A 21,378-nucleotide genomic window follows, 5' to 3' on the forward strand; every position below is an offset into this window, starting at 1 on the left:
TATTTATTTATTTATTTGACAAGTGTCACAACGTGTGCTTTGTCAGGTCAGGTTATTTGTACATCATTATATGTTGTGCAGGTATATTCCGTTGTTAGATAGCAAGAGATATCTACTTGACAGCTGTATGCGTGTGTACATGTGTAACGTTGTAGGTCACGCATTATATATCGTATAGCAAAACCGTTATCATCCGTTAATGGGTCGAAGGAACACTATATCGGTCACGTAGTGCGCTTCCTTTATGATTGTTCTTAGTCACCGCTATCCTTCCGACATATTACACAATTATCGACGTCATCAACCTGGAACATACCGGACATGAGATTATGACATAAGGATTATGCCATTAATATCACAAAGGTGCTCCGTCGCTAAATATATGCGACCTTTCTAACATGAGCTTGAGAATTATATAAAGCGGCTAAATAAGAATTATTTTGATCGACTCGTTGATTAATGTAAAGTGTTAATATAAAGTTGTCTCAATATAAAGTGTTGTAGCAGAGAGGGAGGGGGAAAGAGTAATAACGATAAAAACGAAAAGTGGATTCCATATTTAAGATCAATTTTTCTCTCTAGGAATATCAAACGCGGGTGCAATGGAACAGAAAAGCAAGATCAAGTTTTAATTTTTTACGATAACGTTGATAACTCTTTATCAATGTGTTGAAAACACAGCGATATCTAATCAAGATATTCCGCGTTCACAAGTCGCGCGAGTTACTGTGAAGTCAGTAAAGTCAAATGGCCGTTAGTATTTTTCGCGCATGGTATCGGTTAAGTGTGATGTGTTCATAACGGTGACCAAAACGCGAGATTTCTCGTCACGTCTATACCAGAGTTCCGTCATATGAAAGTTTGTCAAGTGACGTCGTCGTCGGCCGAGCGAACTTTTTCGTAACTTTTCACTGGACAACGGCGACGCGACGTCGACGAATTTTCTCGTCGCTGCTGAAGATCTGCTCTGTTTCGTTCGTGGAGATAAAACGGGAATATATCTCGTTAACAAACAAGTATCGTATATCATCCGCGCCGCAATTACGGGGTTTTGATCACGACAGGTTTCGTTAGTCGATCAATTTACGAGAGATTTTTCTTTAGTTGCTTATAACTGTCACATATATTTTCGTGGATTAACAACGATTAGTTCGACAACAGTTATTTCTCATTATACTTATTTATAGCCTAAAACGTAAGGAGAAATTCTAGAGAGAAACGAGAAGAGCCTTGTGTTATTCGTGGATAAGCATAATCCTTTTCTGTCTACAATTTAAAAGTCCATTATTGTTGGCTTTGCACCGAGATCCTCGCGAGATTGAAATTGCCCAATATCTCGAAATCTTTATGTATACTTATGCAATCCGCAGATTTGGTATACCAACAAATTATCTCGACGTGACACGAGGGCGGTTATAATACTTGACACTTGTTTGGCGATTCTCGGGTATCTCGGCTGGAGTTAAGCCTGCCGTGTAATCTCAACTCCTGGACCGCGGCGCCAATTATCCGATGCGCCTGCATCTTGCGGAGCTAGAAACTGTTATTAAGCGTTATGTAGCGGCACCATATATACGGAGCCACGTGTATTTTACACTGATTCGTTCCCTTTAATAGCCGCCTGCTTGCAGCGAATCGGATGGAGATAGGCAAGGGTGAAGGATGAAGCTGCGCGAATTGAAGTGCTTCAATCCGGTTGATTAAATCGCCTTTAGTTTATAGGGGCAACCGAGTTACAGAGGCAACCTCCGCATATCCTTGCCTATGCATGCTAAAGACGCGCCTTCGTAAATTTCCTCGAGGGGCGAATATACGTGCGAATGTTCAAATATCCTTCACAAAAGACCTGGCGTCGTTTTATCGCAACGTTGCAGCATTGTTGTGGTACAGCTGCCACGTGATACGTAAAAAAAAATACGTGTTTTCCATTTTAAAGCTGTGTGTTTTAACTAGCTATTCCAGTTTCATTTCTATGGCTCGTATAAAGCGACTCGCTGCACTCGTTCATGATTCCTGTGAGAGTTGTCTCGTCAAAAACCTTTAAACCTTTATTGCCAATTATTCCTTTCCTTTAAATTTCAGGGAAATATCGCGTTTTCGTGACATCTAAAAAAAAATTGACTTTTTTCTTTATGGACATGCGTCTATATGGATTATTTATCGCTTCGAGAAAATAAATACTTGAGTCTGTTTCGATAGGAACTTTTATATAACCTAGATTATATAATTATGCAAAAATTGGGGTTTGAGATTAAAGCTGACCTGCAATAACCGTTTCGTATAAAATTCCTGCGAATCAAATTAGTGGAAAAACGCGCTCGCGGCATTACAGCTTTCCACGAAACTACCTCTAAAGTGCTCTAGGTTACGACGGAATCACGTTGATATGTTGGTTTGTACGATGAGGTACACTATGGCATGGCAGTTTGAAACGCTGCGACCGAAGACCAAGACCGGCCGACCTTTCCACGAGTCGTTAAAGCTATAAGAAGAGGTGAATCGTTTTCTATTTTACTGAAAGTGTTAAATGTCAATGTAACTTTCCGTCGATGCGTTACGCGAGCAAACGGCAATCTATTTATGACGCGCGGTTTAGACGACAAAGTATATAATGCGCCGTATATCCCTCTCAGTATGTCGTGTGTAATGTAACGTTTCTCTCGCGAACGTTATTACATTTTTTTATTTTTTGAATAGTGAAATATACGTCTCGCTTAATTAATAATTCTACCGTTATCCGCGGATATGTTAGCTACGCTGAAGCATGAAATGGAATAAATGTACAAAAAAAGGGATTACCACTCTTTTTTTTAACTCGATATATTTCATGCGGGTTCTAAACTATGGATTTGAAAGAAAAAAAGTTATTTCGTTAAGATTGTACATGAAAAGTATGCATATACATACACACATGTATAATTTTGCGATTTGTATTTAATTGCGTTATCCACACACATTGAAGACGATATGTGACACAATATTCAACAACAACTAAGGATAAATGTACCTACGGGTTTTGCGTACCAGTCGTGTCTCCACGTCGCACTGAAATTTATATCGTACATCGGGAACATCTGGCGATGGAATACAGCTGAATACAGCGAAAGTTATACATAGCTCGTATTATATTTAACGTACGAGATCTCGTAACGTTGTACTTCGGAAAAGCGATTCGCGCCAGTCGCTTCTATCACTATCGCCGCACGACCATTTCCTTTTCTCATCGGGTTGTGATGAATGGCGAAGTCAGAATTCTTGGCAAAGGAGTCTCGTGAGAAATCTATCTGACGTATCCGGGTTAGAACAAGCCAGCGATACTTCTGAATAGCCATTTACACGTTGATCTGATATCGCGTGATTTTTGGCTACTCAACGTGTTACAGTGTAGATTTTTTTGTAATATATATAATATTTTTTGCTAAATTCTGACACTTAATATTAAGTCTTAAATGACATGCAAGCGTCATTTATATCTACTACTTAAACTTTCTAAATTTCTAGACAATTCTTTTAGTGATGTATAAGTGTCTCGAATCTTTACTCTAACCTTATGTGTATAACAAAAAAATTGTAGGTATGGAATTTAAAAGATTAAAGAAAATGACATGAATGATGCATGCATGTTATTTAATAGTTATTATTATAAGTATAAAGTAATATCTAATTTGTTCTGAATAAGTATTTCTGAATAAGTTAGGGAAAAAGCTTAATAAAATTAAATTAAATGGCACTAAGTTTTTATTTAATTAGTAGTTTTCTAACAGATGAAAATAACATCTCATTTGAAAGAAAAATAGTTATAGAACTTTACGCTTGCCTATTTTTATGTAATAGCTATGACCTACTTCAACGGTGTTTTTTACTTTAACACCGTTGAGTTAACTGCGAAGAAAGGCCCTCTTTCACGAACATTGCGTTTATTCTCATTTTACTTTTTCTGTTCTGCCATCAGTTTCCACGAAGGCACTGGCTGGTGCGAAGAGTCTCGGCGGATTCTTGTACAGCGCCGTGAACAAGGCTGGGAAGACCGTGGTGGAGGCCAGCGTGAAGATCAAGAAGACCGTCGAAGAGAACGTGAGTTTTTTCCATTGTTACTATAATCCTGTAAATGTACCGATCGATCCGGCTTTAATGATCTGCGTCGCCGCTGTCGTCCGGACAATTTCAATCGGATAGCGATATATTTTCGAGATTTATTCTAATCTAGTGTACCCCACTTTTAATAGGGATTAATTTACAAATAATTTATACAAACTTTATTAAAAAGATTATGACGTACGATGCAGTGACTATAAGCACTTCATGTTTATTTACGTTAAACCTACGTTCAATTGGAAACGATTGTAAATTAGTGCGTTATATCAACGTTTTCTGGGAATTGATCGATAAACGTTTTGCTATAGTTTTGCTTCGAACTACTTTTTTTTAGACGCAAACTGCAGAGCTATTTATCCGCGCTCGTTTCGTACCGTTACGTGCACGAGCAAATTGATAACACAGTTTTAATATTCCTGCCGCGTATTATTCGATGTTTTCACATTTCGTGTATCGAAGCACCTGGAATTTTTGCATTGTGCATTTACCACTCGTGCCACCGTCCGTACATGAGTGTGGGTGAATTTCGAATATAGAATAAGCAAAGAATATACTATGTAGAAGCAAACTTATTTTGCAAACGTTTTTCCACGGATGAAAGAAACATATGCAAATATTTTATTTTTGCTCTTTCGCCCTTCGGAAAAATTCGGTATAGTTTTTTTCTTTCTTTTATCGGCATTGCGCTCTGTCGCTGTCGATATCGGCTCGTAGGATTTATTCTTTCGTAATGGTACGGGCTGATACATGTACGCGTACACATATCCAATGCACGACAGAATATGATGTCCCGTGAGACTTCGCTAAATGCGTAAACCGCGACAGGCACTTCCGCAGATTATACACACGCGTATAATCGCGCATCGCGATATATGTTTCGAATATTAAAGGAATCCCCTTAGTGCTTACAGTCAGCTCATAAACGTTAACTCACAATATCGAGAATTTAATGCTCAATTCGCGATAAACTGAAAAAATTCAGGTTGACATCTTGAAATAATAAATCATCTTAAAATAATTCGATGAAATTTTCATAGAATTGACTGATGCAATTTTTCCTGAAAGAAAAGCGACGCGTGTAACAGCTAATATACATATCGCTGTTTCTGCAATCACTTAAAAAATTGTTGGCGTGTCAAGTTCTCGTAGAGTATTGTGTTCTATATACTTACTGAACGACCGTGGAACTCGCATCAATCAAACAGCCCGCTATCGCGCATCCGTGCATACATTTCGTACATATGTGCCGAGCAGCAAATGCCGTTAACATCGACGAGCTCTCATACACGACGTGCGATTATTGAGAATACGCGAATAGCCGAAATTTATTCCGCGTCCATCCTTTTTCGAGTGGTGCAGGCCGCTGACATCAGCCTGGCGGTGCGTTCAGCTGAAGAAAAACCACTTTCGCGTTTATACTCTGGTTACTGTGAATAGATATTGGGGGTATTTGTTCAACCGCCTCTTCATCTTGTTTTTTTTTATGGACGTGTGAATGGATGGACGATATGTACTTTTGTGATAGCCCAAAACCCGGCATTCGAAATATAGGTCATTAAAGTGCGCCGCTGTGCGATTCGCCTCGCGATTTCCGCGCGACAGATTTATCACGGCCTCATTGCCTCGAAAATTAACGGATTCTCGCGCCAAGCTGTCAAGCAGCTCTACTTTTTTGACATGTTAATTCGCGTGTGACAATTATTACTTCTATACAGAGAACTACAATGAACTAATTAATAAGCGACCTATTACAACTTAATAGTAATTAGGTGTAAAATAACAATACAGTTCGCGTAATTTGATGAGTATAGGATCTCTTACGATTATCATACAATACTTTAATAGCGTATTTTAGAAATTAATGAAAGATAAAAAATCTTGGTACAAAAATGGTGTAGTCGGAATCGTTTCCGAATTATATGTGACTAAGTGGATTGATCACATAGAGTTTACTAAATTGAGTTTATTGCATTTCTATTATTTTTTTATTTTTAATTTAAATGATATTTATTTTATCTTTGATATTATCTTTTAGTTTCTTGCAGGTAAATGTGCAATTACAATTATAATAATCAATTTATATTGTGATAAATAACACGTCAGACTTATTTTAAAACATACGAGAAGAGAAGGAAGAAGAAAATTTTTCTTTGTGCCCTAAATTGAATAATTTCCATGTAACAGTTAAAATTTCTCATTATTAATCTGTCAGAATATCAGCAATGGTCAATTGAACGGTAGAACTCAATATTATCCGAGCTATAAAAGTTAACAAAAAATAATGGATTGATATGTAGTGAACTTTATGCAATATCATTGGTCCTTTTCCACTTTGATTGCTCATTTCGAAATTTATTTTTTGGCGACCTTGACATTTTCGTAATTGCGAATTTTGAACTTCAACCAATTATCTCCAGAATTAAAGTATTGTATTCCACGCTTGCATAATTAATATGCTTGAAACATTTAACGAAGTCGTTAGTGGTCTTCGTCAAGTTAACGTCTTTATATCTTTATGCCCGATAAATAAACAGTTTGAACAAGTAATACGACGATATGGGACGGTGATTGTTGAATGGGGTCGCAATTTTCTCGGCTTTCTGCCAGATACATTTTCCAGCGGTCGCGGCAGTGATTTACCACTGTTGCGACCACTCGCACGTTCTCTGACACTCACATGCACGTGACGTGTAATTTCTCAAGAGACCGATGCACCGTGCGTACGTATAGCATCCGCTTGTCCCGTGGTGATCTTCGACAGGTTTACACGTCGGGAAGACATAACGTCGTTCGATCAAGTTGATGCTTGTCACCGTTGATGCATCATTAATGTAACAAAGTTACAACAATCTGTACGAAGGAATTAAAATAGACTGTTTTAAAAATACAAATTTTAGATGTGGGATTCATTATTTGACATCATACAATAATCGATTTATCATTTTTTTTATATTTTTAAATGTAAAGCGTAATTATCTATCAAAATAATGAAATTAATTTAATTATAGATAACGTTTGTTATTAACAGTTACTGATGCAAATAGCAGCACCGCGATGGCGATAGTTCCGTCAGTAACTTTAACGATGCATCACACCAGGTTTACAATTTTGGCCCTTAGACTTCGGCTTTATAATTTCAACCATATAAATTTATATTACGCGCAGGTATATGAAGGGGGCATAAATTCTTGCGCATATAATAAATTCACTCGACGCTGTTACCAGGTACCGTCGAGCATGTATTATCGTTGTATCCAACCTGTAGTTGGATGTACCACCGATGAATAGGTACTATCACATAACAAACATCGGCAAACAAAACGACACGGAAACTCATCGAATGTTCAAGCACAACGTTCGCGTTTGGGAGTGTTGTGGAATTACGGGAATGCCCGTGTACATCGAAATCGGGCGCATGCATACGTTTTTTACGCCGCTCGCGCGCGTGTCGTTTATTACGACCGACAATATTGATGGGAAATTTCGAAATGACGTTTTATCACCAACGTCGTTATCGTTTAATCGGTTTGTTTGTAGATATTATTTGGTTAAATTATATTGAATTGACAATTTATTTACATAAAATTGTTTTGTTTATTTATAATTAAGTTTAAACTTTGCTTTAAACTAAATTTATGCATTTATATGCGTTCGCGTTTGCTTTATTTAAGTCAAGAGTCCAGAAATTTGTCTTTTGGATCATCTTGAAAATGAATATCTCACATAGATCTTGCAGACATATATATATATATAGTCTCAAGTTAATGCTGTTATTAATATCTTCCAGAAAAGGCGGCAGTATAGATTTATTTTATATGTTAAAACAGGACAATTTCCCTGCCCCCTTATTCGTGCGAATGTTTCGTTGCGTTTTATAAAATCGTGACTGCACTCAAGTTCAATTTGTTACTCTTTAGATTTACCGATATTATACGGCAGACAATGACAATGGCGTTTCGGAACACATGTTGCTGAAGATACGATCGCGTCGACACGTGACAAGATTCTATGCACTCGTTCATTATCTGATCGCATGTTTCATTATTGAATTATGTAGGAACGGAGCGAGCGATGGCACAGCTCTCACGGGCTGTTGTTTTAGCGACGTGTTGCAATTTTATCCCTTAGCTCAACAGCATGAGACAATCTATCTACAACTTGACGTTATCAGTTTAGTTTCAAATCAAATCAGCCAGGTTTATTTGTCAGCAATTTACAGTACGCGCACAATTCATGTGCTTTATATTTATTTCTTGGTTTTTTATTTCGATTTTACTTCTTATCATTATCGTATACTTTATTGTGCACTTTATATGAAATAGAATTCTTTTATTGTCTGTTTTATTATTTTCTTATTTCACTTTATTCTTCCTCGGATTAATTTTTTCGTATCTCGTATGAGATGCTTTCTTATTGTATATCAGGAAACAATTTTTGTTGGAAATCTGGAAAAATTTATTAAATTTTGTAGATTCCATCGCAGTTATATATATAACCGATGATGTATTTTATCACAAAAATTCTATTTTTCGGCCGCGATCACGAAAATGAAAAGTTGTGGAATATTGGTGTTCACATGATATCTACTTTGTGCCGCGATCTCGTATCGCCGCGAGCGTTATCTCGTGCCAAATAAACGATAAAATATTTCATCACTCACTATACCGTTCGTAGACGCTGTCTGTTCTCATCTTTATTTTTACTGGCAGGGATCTTGAAAATGAGATTTATGCATATCACGTACATTATCGACTACGCACCAATATTTCCCCGTGACAGCTGCTTCTGTTTTATATCGTGAGCAATATGTCAGAACAGTGTTTCTTTGTGAAATAGTCTGGCACTTATTATGCCACTTCGTAAAATTTTGATACGTATCGTAGATACTTAATAAATTGAGATATGGCTTGAATTTTTTGATGAACGTGGAACTGTGTTTTTATTGTATATGTATTGATGTAGACATCTAGATCAAACATTATTTATAATAGATGAAATTAATTGTTATGTGTATTACATAATATCTGAAATTATAGGAATAATCTTTATAACAATTGCAAATATATATATTAAGATATAACATTTTACATTATGATATAACTAATTTTTTAAAGAATTTGTTTTTATTTTATATTACATGTGTATTGTATTTGGGACAAAATTTATAATTTTTCTTTTTATTTGCTATCTATTATACTTAAAAATGTTTATTTGAATTAATTTATGTATTTAATGAAATTATATGTTAATTTATGTAGATTTTATCATATATAAATTATGGTCATATGATGAGCAATAATATACGGAAAAGCTCGCGTGCTTATTTGTCCGTGAGGATATGAAATTATGCAGTTGTGTTATATTCTACAATTGCAAAATTTATTTATGTACAGGCTTTTGAATTTTGATGGTTGATAGTTATAGTTCCAAAGTTTGAACCTCTCGTAATGAGACAAGTTTGATGATATCATAAAGTTCACTTTGCCCTCTTTCCCATATATCCGATCATGTAAAACACATCTATTAATAATCCTCTTTTCCGTGAACTTAGTGGATATTTATAGAGTGACGTAAACCTTACTTTGGTCTTCATAATGCATCTCGGGGTAAGAATCTTAGGAAACTTCTTAAAAACAATGCAAGAGACTTCGTCAACACAATTAATATTTTTCTCATTTCTTGTAAGTTTTATAGGGATAACAACAAATTCTAAAACTAATCTAAAATTTTATAAAATCAAAGTTTACGTATGAAAATTTTTGTAATTATCTCGAAATTGTGAAGGAGTAATAATGTAAAATGTCGTGAGACGTTATCTTACCTACAAGAATGAATTCTTTTTATAAGCACTAAAAATATATATAATTTTGAGGAAAACGCTTATGTAACTTTTATCTTGTACTTGCAGAACTCGGGAATTAAATTAAAAGTTTTCCGCGCTCGCACAACTATCTCAGGCAAACGCAACGACTTGTTCCGTCGTGCATGAACGAATAACATTTTTCTTTATGAACTTTAAGACATATATTTTCTCATAATTAAAGAGATTACAGCAGACAATAACCTCAATATGGTATTCACATTGATGCGTATAATTGTCCACTATTATATCGCCCACAATAGAGTATCAAAGATCAGAAAGTTATCTACGGGATTTAGTTACATTTTGGTTGTCTGGCGCGACCGTAATCACTAGCCAACAAGTGGATAAAGCTAGCGGAACCAGACGGCACGAGAGCGCCAGTAGTGGTCTACCGCGTCTAGTCAGCCCTCCAACGGAGAGCTTCTCGTTTTTTACGGTTCATGATTACTAACCATGTACACGCGCGCACATAAACACAATTTATATACATATATGGAATTGTGTAGTGAATACACATAGAATTTTTCACATATACTCACACAAATGATCATCGTATACTTATTGATACGTGGAGAAAGCACGAGCGTGCACGCGCGTATCAAGTCTGTCTCGGCCGTGCGAGACTACGCGCGGCGTGCATACACCAGCTGAAGAATAGGGGCAGTTGGTATTGATCCGCAACGCCACCCCCTCGGTTTGAGGGATCCGACTATACGGTAACGGGAGCTAACTCACACCACCGCCGTTACCGCAAACATCTCGCGGTTTGTGCGACTTCTGCGAAAAGCTGGCGATAACAGCAAGGCCACTCGCGGTCTTCAACGATCTTTTCTTGCCTTCTTTTCCGCGCGAATAACCGTTTAATCAGATTTAGCGACTTTTTTTCGCGCTGTTTGATTATTTGTAACTGGTGGCATTTGATTGCTGTTGAAGATGATTCCAATAGCTCTTTCGGCAAAGTTAGCATTACTTCACCGCAGTTTTTTTTCCATTGCTATTGTTCTATCTTTAATTCATTACAACACTGTTATATTATTTTTTAATATCACTGATTTATACTAAAAATAGATTTCCTTTCTCCTTGCTGCATATACAAAAGTTTTAGAATAATTTTTTAAAGTAATTTTCAACGAAATCACGCGTCTTAATAAATAAAATATTTATCTCGCTGTAACATTATTTCATCTATAAATTATTCTTTTTGTTCTTTTATCAAATATTGGCTGCATATTCCTATATTGTCTTGTATTGTTGAATCTGATTGTTTACAATGACGTATACCATGGACACGCACCTGTTTTCCTCGTCGTAAAACGACAATGACCCTTCTTTTCTCTTTCTTTCTTTCTTGCTATGTCTTGGTCGCAAACAGCAGCTCGCACCACTGTGCGGCTGATGAGAATCGATGACCCGAGAACCTTGAACTTTCTTCGCTTTGTCGCTCACCGTTCTACGCATACGATATCCCACTTCTTCTCTCATGCACTTCCTTAAGTCGCACGTATCGAATGTCGATTCCAGATGCTAACTAGGATTTCGCAAGTGTGTGTCAATTCAAGGTTGCGTAATGGCTGATGCATAGGTTGCTCCATTTTAATAAATGCACCACGCGGACCAGTATGACCTCAATACACATCATAACGGCTAATGCATAATTCGGATAATGCGTAATGAATTAATCGAGCAGACATATTTAAATCTTGTTTGTAAACAGAGGAATATGTTTTAAAATACGATGGGTATATATCTTGAGACATGTATTTCGAAAATTACTAACTTTCTCTATCTCTCTTTCTCACTTTCTGGTTTTTTCAAACGTGCTATTACGTTATTAGCGACGAAACTTATGTGGATTTCTATTTTTTTAAATCTTAGAAAGGAAGAGCTGTTCATTACTTTTGAATATTTTTAGTAAGAGATTTTGTGTAGAAACCGGATTTGTGTAATTTTGTTTTTGTGCTGGGTTTTTTTTTTATTTTGACGGAAGTAACGAGAGTAGAAAATCAGGGCAAAATGTGTCCATCAAAATTTGCATAACCATGTTAGTGATTATAGTACTACATTGCCAAACGCTTTGACACGGATGAGATACATCTATTTGCAATTCCAATTATTTGCGTAACGGGAAAAGCTACAACTTTGAAGGCGGCAACGACAACATTAATCACATGCATGGAACAAATTGCTTCGTTTGAGTTATAATTTGTTCTTCTACTCGCAGATTTTAATCCTTTAAAGGGGCACTTAAGACGAGTCAAGAGAAAAGTAAATTTGTTTTTTTATATTTTTGAAAAGTATGATATTTGTTCTTGATTGATTTCATATGCGTACAATGGAAAATCTGAATGACCAAGTTTTAGAAGAACACAATCGCGATAATAAAAGTCAGCCGTTAAATTATTTTGTTTCCACTTTTATGTGGCTTTATAACGCCGAAAGTAGGAAACTTTTGTCTCATCTGTCAGATCCGACGACGTGCTAAATAATAAAAAATACCGTTGAAAACTTTGTGTGAGCTGTGAACTGCAAGATACGCTTACCATGTATCGACTAAACGTCACAGTGGTTTAGACGTGCTCGAATATGCTTTTTCTAAGTTCAAAAGGGATTTGTGTCAAATTTTCAGGTGTCGTGCGTAATTTACTCGATGACGAATGTCAGAGTGTCAGGTATGGTTTATAAATATGAATGAATACACAGGAAAAATATTATATTCTTCTCTAATATTTGAAGATAATCGCAAAATGTTTTTATTATTAAGATATAATTTCGCTGTGGATACATTGTACATGGATTACGCAAATAATTATACTTTTAGCATTTGCCACGGCGCATCATTCATTACGTATTATCGAGCACAGCGAGGCTTCCGATAATTAAATGTTTCATTATCGTGACAAATGATGCACACGGACAACATGGCACTTGCGTTGAATACGAAAGCGTTGAAGTTCAAAGACTAATTAATTTGACTTGAAAATATGCGAATCGCGACTGCTGTTTCTAATCAATTTGATTGATAGCAACTCGACCTAATTTAATGTAACAACAATTAAAATATGGAGTTTCAATATGCAGCTGCCTACGCAGCATTTTACATCATTATATGTATATTATACCTAATCATAGCAAATTAATTGCCATTTAATCGTCTATTGAGTCATTGAGCGCAATAATACATAATCCGCTTTGAAACTCGATACCGTACGCGTAAAGTCCCTCGGTGAATTCCACCGATAATAAATATCTCGTCGCAGTTTCTCAAACTTCCAAAGTTAAAATGTTGCTGCTTTAAATATTGCAGTTTCTGTTGATGAACGCGATATTTTATGATTCGATAATCGAAGAAGCTATACTATACGTCACAGAAATCTACATTGTTCGATGACAACCAGGAACAGGAGAACGTAATTATATTTTCACGTTATTCAGTTTTCTGTGTAATTCGTATAATGCAGCACGCAAAATAATAGTCCGGTCGATCCGAGTCATTATACATTGCAAAATTTACAAAGCCATATCGAATTTAAGGCAGATTCTATTGTGCTGTATTGACGAGACATCAAACTTTTACGGAACACGAAAGAATTTCTATTCGACGTGCCGCGATCTTGAATGGGCATTGAAAGTACGTAGGATGATATTTCTTGTCGAGATCCGCGAGGAAACTGCTCGCGGATTTGCAACTTGGTTGCTGAAATATCATCGTGAAAGTCGAAGTACCAGGTGCTCTGTAAAAGGTGCGCGTGGGAATACGTATAAGCTCGATTATGCCCTTCGTAACCTATAGACTGCAGTCGATCCCCCATTAATCGAAATCGAAAGTTTTCTCATTTTCCTGCATCAAGTATAGGCGACTCGAGAGATCGTGCTCGTTCTAAATCGACTTCAATTATCTCATTCCTGTTCCTGCCGCGTCGAGAAGATGTACTATCTCGTAGATTTAACGGCGGAATCCTTACATAAGCTAGGCAAATCGCAGGATCAGTGGATGCGCCGATAAACTTTTTTACAAAATTCCTTTGTCAGACATTTAACTGCAGAAGAAATCAGTAGGAATTTTTTCTGTTTATAAAGTTTCATCTCTTCATTATAAAGGCTATTTATAAAAAAAAAATATGATTATTATTTTAAAGTTTAATGAAACAAATTAGTCGTGGTGATGAAATTTCGAACTTTGCGAGAAAATGCCGTGCGCATCATCGGAAGAGACTTCGTTTGCTGGAAATAGCCAGTTTCATAACATTTCAGTGATTTCTTAGCGTTAAAATGAAAGCAAAAGTAAATTACCTGGCCGTAATAATCTTACAAAATTATGCCGCGACGCAAATTTCTTGTCAACCCCTTTAACGTCGGGTACCGTCAGGACGGCTACTTTCCTTTTATTATTATTTTCTCATTTTCCAGCTCGTTTCTCAGTTTGTTGAATTTTTCTGTCGAAATATAATTCACGAGCAATCTACTGTTTGCTGGAGGATTGGTGCCTATGTTTAATCATTCATGTAACTTCTGCGCATTTTGTATTAACAGTAATCTCAAGCAGAATTGTTAAATACAAATTGACTACACTTTTATTACAATTTGCGTTTGAATTGTATTTGTATAAGCAGCTACATGTACGATTAGATATGCAATTTCAGAGAACGAAATTGCAAATCTTTCTCAATTTTAAAAATATCGTAAAAATTTGTGTGGAAATTTTCTGTTAATTTTTGCGACATCCGACGAAGTCTCTATTTTAATCTATGCAACGAACTGTATGAAGATGATTTCCATGATATGACTACTTTAAGCAAATTCCGTTAATTCGGTCATTAGTTCGTCATTCGCGGATCGAGGCAAAAGTACATAAGTGTAATCCAATTTACATATCGAGCTTTCGCATTAAATAAAATCGATAATCTGCAAGCTGCAAGTGACCAGTCTGACAGGGAGTTTTTTTTTTCGGAAGGTCAACTCGTCAACAATTTGCATCTGCAAATAACTCGTTTTACTTTTCGCCACTATGTCTCTTCTCGTCTCCACACGTGCGGAATAATGTCACTTTAAACGTGGAACCGCGCGCGACAGTCGAGGAATTCGATTGCGTCTACGAATATTTCATGAATAATTTATAAAGCTTGCGTACTCCAGAGGTGCTCGTCGGACAGTACGTAACGCGGAACTCGACACGCGAGATGTCTTTTCCGAAAATATTTGCGTCGTTGAATGGAAAATTTCTCTCAGCATAACCGAAATGTAATTACGTCAACTCGATACACTGCGTCCCCGTCGCATTTATTGCTCGGCTCGATTTCTCGGTTGAATTACCGTGAGCGTGAATTGTATTATAAAACGTTTATCGGATTTTTCTCCAGTTTACAGCAGAATTATACAGCAGAATCGCTCGTCTTTTTTTTCGAACGTGTATTAAATTGCCGATATCTTTCGACGTAAATCCGTAATCAACAGAACCTTTTTCGCTGATTGGCTTTCGCTCGTCAAATCTATGTATTGATTCATCGCGCGGTATAAAGTCAAAACTGTTGCTGCCCATTACATCCGCGTTCCGATAAACGCCGTCGTTCTTTTTTTTCCTCCATTATTACCGTCCTGGTGCACCGAGTCATCCTCGTGTCGAGGCAAATGTAACCGCGTCCCAGTTCGCTGTCGCCTGTATAACACTGTTTTACGGGCCGTGTAAAGGTCTCTCCGCGCCGTGTGTGAGCTTCTCTCTGTATGTCCATCGGCGGGGCCGCGCTGTGCTGACAGGTGTCTCGTAAGGGGAACGGAACCCCGTTTGCAGTCGGCAACTGCGCCGCTGCTGGCTTTCCGAGCGCAGCCTTGAACTTGAAAACGCGAGACGCTTCTCCACGAGCGAAAGCGCCTTTGGCCGCTCGCTTTTATTTTGCATCGTGCTTGACATTAATTAAACTGCGATGAGATCGCACTCGTTCGGGGCGTTTCGCAGGCTCGAATCAAATTAGTTGAGGTCACGCGGATTTTGTCAGCGCGACTGGAATCCGCGATATGCAGGGCGAGCTAATGTGTCGAAGTCATATATTTCCTTGATGAGTTATCGCGGGGAATGGGTTGGATTGGATATTCGCGGCAGCGGGTGCTTGATATTAAATAATTGATATGAAACTTCTAGGGCTTTTTACATTATTAATGTAGAGAAACTCTAGATGTTATAATTTAACTATGATGTTTGATGTTGACTAGTAAATTATAATTAATAATTCTCATTATTTATGTCACTTTTCCAGGAATTGAATGCGAATATTATCTACAGAAATTCACGGGAGTGACAGTGAAATTTATGTGTCATAATATGTATCACGAGTTTTAAATTTTGACGACACATTTTCAGTTTACATATGCATGTAATATAAACTGGATATACATTATTAATCAACACATAGTTTATATTGATCTACCGGACCAACAGGATACGATAACTGAGAATATATGGATGGTACCGTTGATATTGGTTTGCGGCGATGATGCTTTGACCGCAACTGATTATTGCAGCCTACATATAGGCATTTTAGGAGATGAACAACTCGAAACGATCTTAGTTGCACAGATATCCAATCGCGCATTTTATTACCATCCGATATTCATTTGTTTTATTTATTAAAAAAAATAGCGATAAATTAGAATTTATGAATTATATATATATATTATATGTCATTATATAAGGCAAGAAAGCAACGCGCCGTTTTTAAAGCGAGAGATATGAAATAACGGCGTGTTGTTCTTATTTGCCTTTTGTAATGATATTGATTGTATATCTTGATAGCGTTTTTTTAACTATAGAATTTATTATTTTTTGTGATTTCTTCCATTTTTTTCAATATATATTTTTAAAAGCACTTAATTTCTATCATGTATATTTCTATCAAGAAAAAGAAAGGGTATTTAAAAATTGCGTGTCAAGAATTGTGTTCCTATATACGAGGCGAATCGCGTTATGCATTTGCACTGTAAATTTGAACAGGACGGACAGCCTAAACAAGGAATAACTAACAACGGATGCACATGCCTCGTCGTCAAGAATATCCAAATTTAACTTTGACCGCAAATAGTAACGACCATTAGAGTTACCGTACGCTGCACGCTGTCGGGAATTTGCTTGAGCACAGACCAAGCGTGTAGTTTTAATGACATTAAGGCGAGATCGTGTCCGTCCCACGAGAGATAATAGAGTAATGCACGCGTTATATTCGCGTTATGTATTTCGTCTCTTTTCATCATACGCGTGAAACAGACAATCAGGTGAAAGGTTAAACTTGGTTAAAATTTGAAATCTAATTGAGACAGAATTGCATAATTATAATATATGTTTTTTTAATACAATTTATATATAGTCTCTCTCTCTTATACATTTTAATTTGCCCAATTGATTTTTGTCTAAAGTTTAGTTTTTAAGACGATTATCAAGTTTTTTATCAAGCGTAAACAATTATTATCGTTAGAAATTAAATGTTAAATTTACCCTAATTTCCACTAGAGAGAGAAAGAGGGAGAGTCAATTTCATACTCGTTAAAACACGTCAATGAGGGACTATCATATCCCCGTGGGATCCTTTCAAGGGTCGAATGATAATTTTCACCCTCTGTCACGAATATGAAATTAATTGCTCGACATCTATAACTGTGGTTATAAATATCTTTATGCTATATCGATATAAAACTTTGAATAGTTCGCAAGCATATATAAAACGCAGGATATCGCATTATCGTCTTATCTGCAAATCGAAAAACTTAAGTCGTGTCCGTGTAAAAGAATGGCAAAGCTGAAGCTTGTGGGAACAATGAGGAATCAGAAACGAGGCCGTGCAAACATAGCGAGTATCGACCGCGTAGAATACCCCTTCGACCTACGCGAGGTGCCAACGAGGTAGATCGATCGGAGGTGGAGATACTGAGAGTGTGCTTAATATATTTTTTTACGAACGTTCGAAATTATCCGATTACTTGCCGTTAGCATGATTTGTGGAAGTTATATATATCGTTGTTAATATTTGTGTGTAGAGCAATAAATGTTATTAGCAACTCGCAAGGAGAGTATCGACTATTAACGGTATTCGAACGTATCGATCATTCATTATCGATACTTACACAAAGAGTATCAGTCGTTCTCATTAATTATACGAACAATATTGATTGCTATTAACACTTGTATAAAAAAAATATGCTCACTGTTATCAGTGTAAACAATACCGACCATCGTCAGTATTTGTTTTAAAAATACCGGCATTAATTTTCGCGCACATTCGCAATCAGCCGATGCGAATGAGAGGTAAGCGACGTATGCGCATTATTGGCGCATACTATATGGGTGCGTTCCGTTTCACGCATGATGCGCATAATATGCATCACTTATCTTTGTTTAATATTTAGTGAACAACAAGGATAAATTATGCATTACGCGCATCATGCATGAAACGGAACGCACCCTTAGTAATTTGTTCGGTGCATCACGAAATGTCGTATGCAAGCTCTTTACTGGTGGCGCTCGTATATCCGATTGATGTATTATGCAAATACACAAGGACCGTGTCGAACATCCTGGCGTTCGGTACGGCCTCTGCTATGTGTCCAGTAATACAGGACTCGATAATCGTTTGTTTCATCTCATTTCACATAAGTTATCATCATACGTGATCGACCAATCGAGATAGGCAGATCGATACAGCCGCGGTAATAGCCGCGTATATGCGTTAACTATTGAAATTGAACGTTACGAAAACGTGAAATTTACACGAGTACGCATCTGCTCCCCACGTTGATGGTATTTTTGATTAATGAAACCATTGTAGTCTCCAACCGAAGGGAATGATTCAAACGGGACGACATTGAAAAATGATCAGTTCCAAGCGCGTAACAAAGTGATCTCCGCGGAATGATTTCTACAAGTGGAAGATGTTTTATCTTACGAGTGAGAATACACGAGGAGATACGAGAAGAAGGGTGTTGAGAATCTTCTTGTCGATGTTCACTTCCAAGTTAATGACTACTCCTTACGATTACTTCAACAGCGCGATTACCAGATGCGTACCGGCGATTACCAGCTGGTAACATTCTCTTTATGAAAGAACGTACACTCCGATATAGAATTTTCTTCCGCGCGGCATAAAAAAATTGCATCCGTGTCTCGTATTCATATTACGTCACTTTTAATAAGGTAACATCGTAGAAACTCGATCGAGAATATAAATCAGCTACTTAATACCGCGTTGATGAATTCCATTCCACGGGATATGCAGGTGTCCGCTTTCCGCATGCTCCGCGCGCGCAACGGATAGGTAATAAACATCCGGCGTTGACGCTTCGGGCATATGACGGATGTAACGGCAGTGGAGAACATCTTAAATTTTACGGAAATGTAGTTCATGTCTCGTGCTGTACTAAAAGCCGAGCCTTGTGCTCGGGCGTTTCGCAGCCGGAGACAGATACGCTTGAATTAATTGCACGATCCCGGCCTAGTTCGGTGACGAAAATCGTTTATAGTTTGCGCGGCGTTGGAAACCAGGATACCCGCTTGCTTGTCAAATCGTATAAGTTTACTTCGTACAGATGTAACTCTGGACTCTGCAAACATCTTTGCGATATACATGCATGTTTAGAAGGTTACAACTCTATCGCCTTGGATGTTACGGGTAGTTTGATGAAGTTGGAGTTGAATTACAGTAACTATATAGGTAACGAAATATGAGTATGCCGAACCTGCATGAATATATTAATTTATCGATAAACATACATTTTCTCAATTAAAATTGGTAAACAAATTACTACGCTAATAGATAAATTATGTATATCACCTTTTTATGTTCAATAATATTTTTATCTATAACAAAATACAATTTTATAGGAATAAAAAGTAAAAATTAACTAAGTTTTTAAAAACTTTAAATTAAGCTTTTCTTTTTTAACTGAAGAAAACTTGAGTAAAATTTTGCTGTCAATATTATTAATATTTGTGGGTAATATTACGAGAAAAATATCCCTTCAATATCTGTGTTTAACTTAAAATGTTCAATTAGATAAATGTACATATTAGCACAGTCAGTTACAGAAAGAATATCTAATATCTGACAAGTAATAATCTACGGCCATTCTACGCTGTTTATAGCCGTTTGCTTAAATCGCTATACTATCACCGCATTTTCTATATAGCAAACATTCGTGATTGATACACCGTCCTGAAAAATAAAACAACTCGTGATAACGATCGATCGCCACGAATTTTACGATTGCGTACGTGGCGCAATTTCGAGTGTGTTCGTCGTTTCGGTGTAACGTCAACGAAATAGCGGACGCATGCGTTGAAAATAACTGCGTGATTTACGGTCGACTCGCTCGCAATGCGCCGTTACGGTGTACCGTGTATAATTATTCGCGTAATTATCGCGTCCACGTGCGGCGTGAAAGGCGCAAGCTCTCGCGTAGGGCACGTATATCCTAATCTGCCGTCCTGGAGCTTTCGTTGAGATGATCCCGGAGGGCTTCCGGAAGACGAGACGCGAAAGAGGCGACGAGTAGCCACCTTGGCCAAGGTGCTTAACGCGGCCCCGCACTTTGACGAGGGCGGGCGAGAGGGAGATTAAGGGAGGTTGGTCATGACGTCACGCAGTTGCAATCATCTGGGTCAGGACAGAGTCTGACCTACTTGGGTGCCGCCCACGTGCATACGGACGCAACCTTTGCATGCCACGCGGATGTTTTTTCGCTGCGATCGTCTATCGGTGCGCCCGAAATTTCCTGGTCTTGCTTGCACAACCGCAAAATTTCCTTCGATAATTCCATAACAGACATATTGTAGACATAATCGTAAGAAATGGAAAATAATCGAGTAACTACTCCGAAAACTCTCGAAATTTTGTTGTTATACTATTTAAAGTCTCTTTTCTATCTCAATTATTAAAAAGGAGAAGTCAGATCAGTAAGACGATTTTTACTTTGATCTATTATATACAAGAAGTAGAAGCGATTCTCTGGAGTTCTTACAGAAAATTCAAGTGCACGTTACGTCGCGCCAGATATATAAATTGATCTTCTTGTTAGAGAAAGAAATTGGAAATGATATTTCTGAATACGTGCCAAAATTTTAAACGGCTCATACACTAGCTCCTTTGCTATCGCGTCGCGTTGCAGGACCATTGAGAACAAAAAAGACAGCGTCGTGTCGTCGATTCATCGATTTCGTGCTATAATACGACAGCGTAATCTCAACTCTCAACGTGGCAGCGCCGCCAACACAATTCAGCCGAGTTTCATAATAGCATCGATTTGCCCTCACGCTGCGCCACGCTTTGATGTTATCCCGCGAGAGACACAAATAATTTTTCCGTCTCGCGCGCCATGTTTTTCTCCCTCTTTTTCCGCTTTCTCTTTGATCGAAGCCGTCTATTGCGCGTCCTTTTATGATAGCC

At 37.4% G+C, this 21,378-nt stretch overlaps 1 protein-coding gene across 6 annotated transcripts in view; it reads left to right on the forward strand.

Annotated features, from left to right (window-relative positions):
- Positions 1-21,378, forward strand: part of LOC112461574 (synapse-associated protein of 47 kDa) — a 69,555-nt gene that overhangs the window by 14,592 nt on the left and 33,585 nt on the right. For all 6 annotated transcript variants that reach the window (XM_025026860.1, XM_025026862.1, XM_025026865.1 and 3 more), the window contains exon 4: positions 3,953-4,074. In XM_025026860.1, the coding sequence (XP_024882628.1) occupies positions 3,953-4,074 (122 nt within the window). The remainder of the gene's footprint in view (positions 1-3,952; positions 4,075-21,378) is intronic.

Source organism: Temnothorax curvispinosus, unplaced genomic scaffold, assembly GCF_003070985.1.
Source record: "Temnothorax curvispinosus isolate PA1 unplaced genomic scaffold, ASM307098v1 QBEX01011515.1, whole genome shotgun sequence".
In the NCBI taxonomy this organism is placed as follows: Eukaryota; Metazoa; Arthropoda; class Insecta; order Hymenoptera; family Formicidae; genus Temnothorax; species Temnothorax curvispinosus.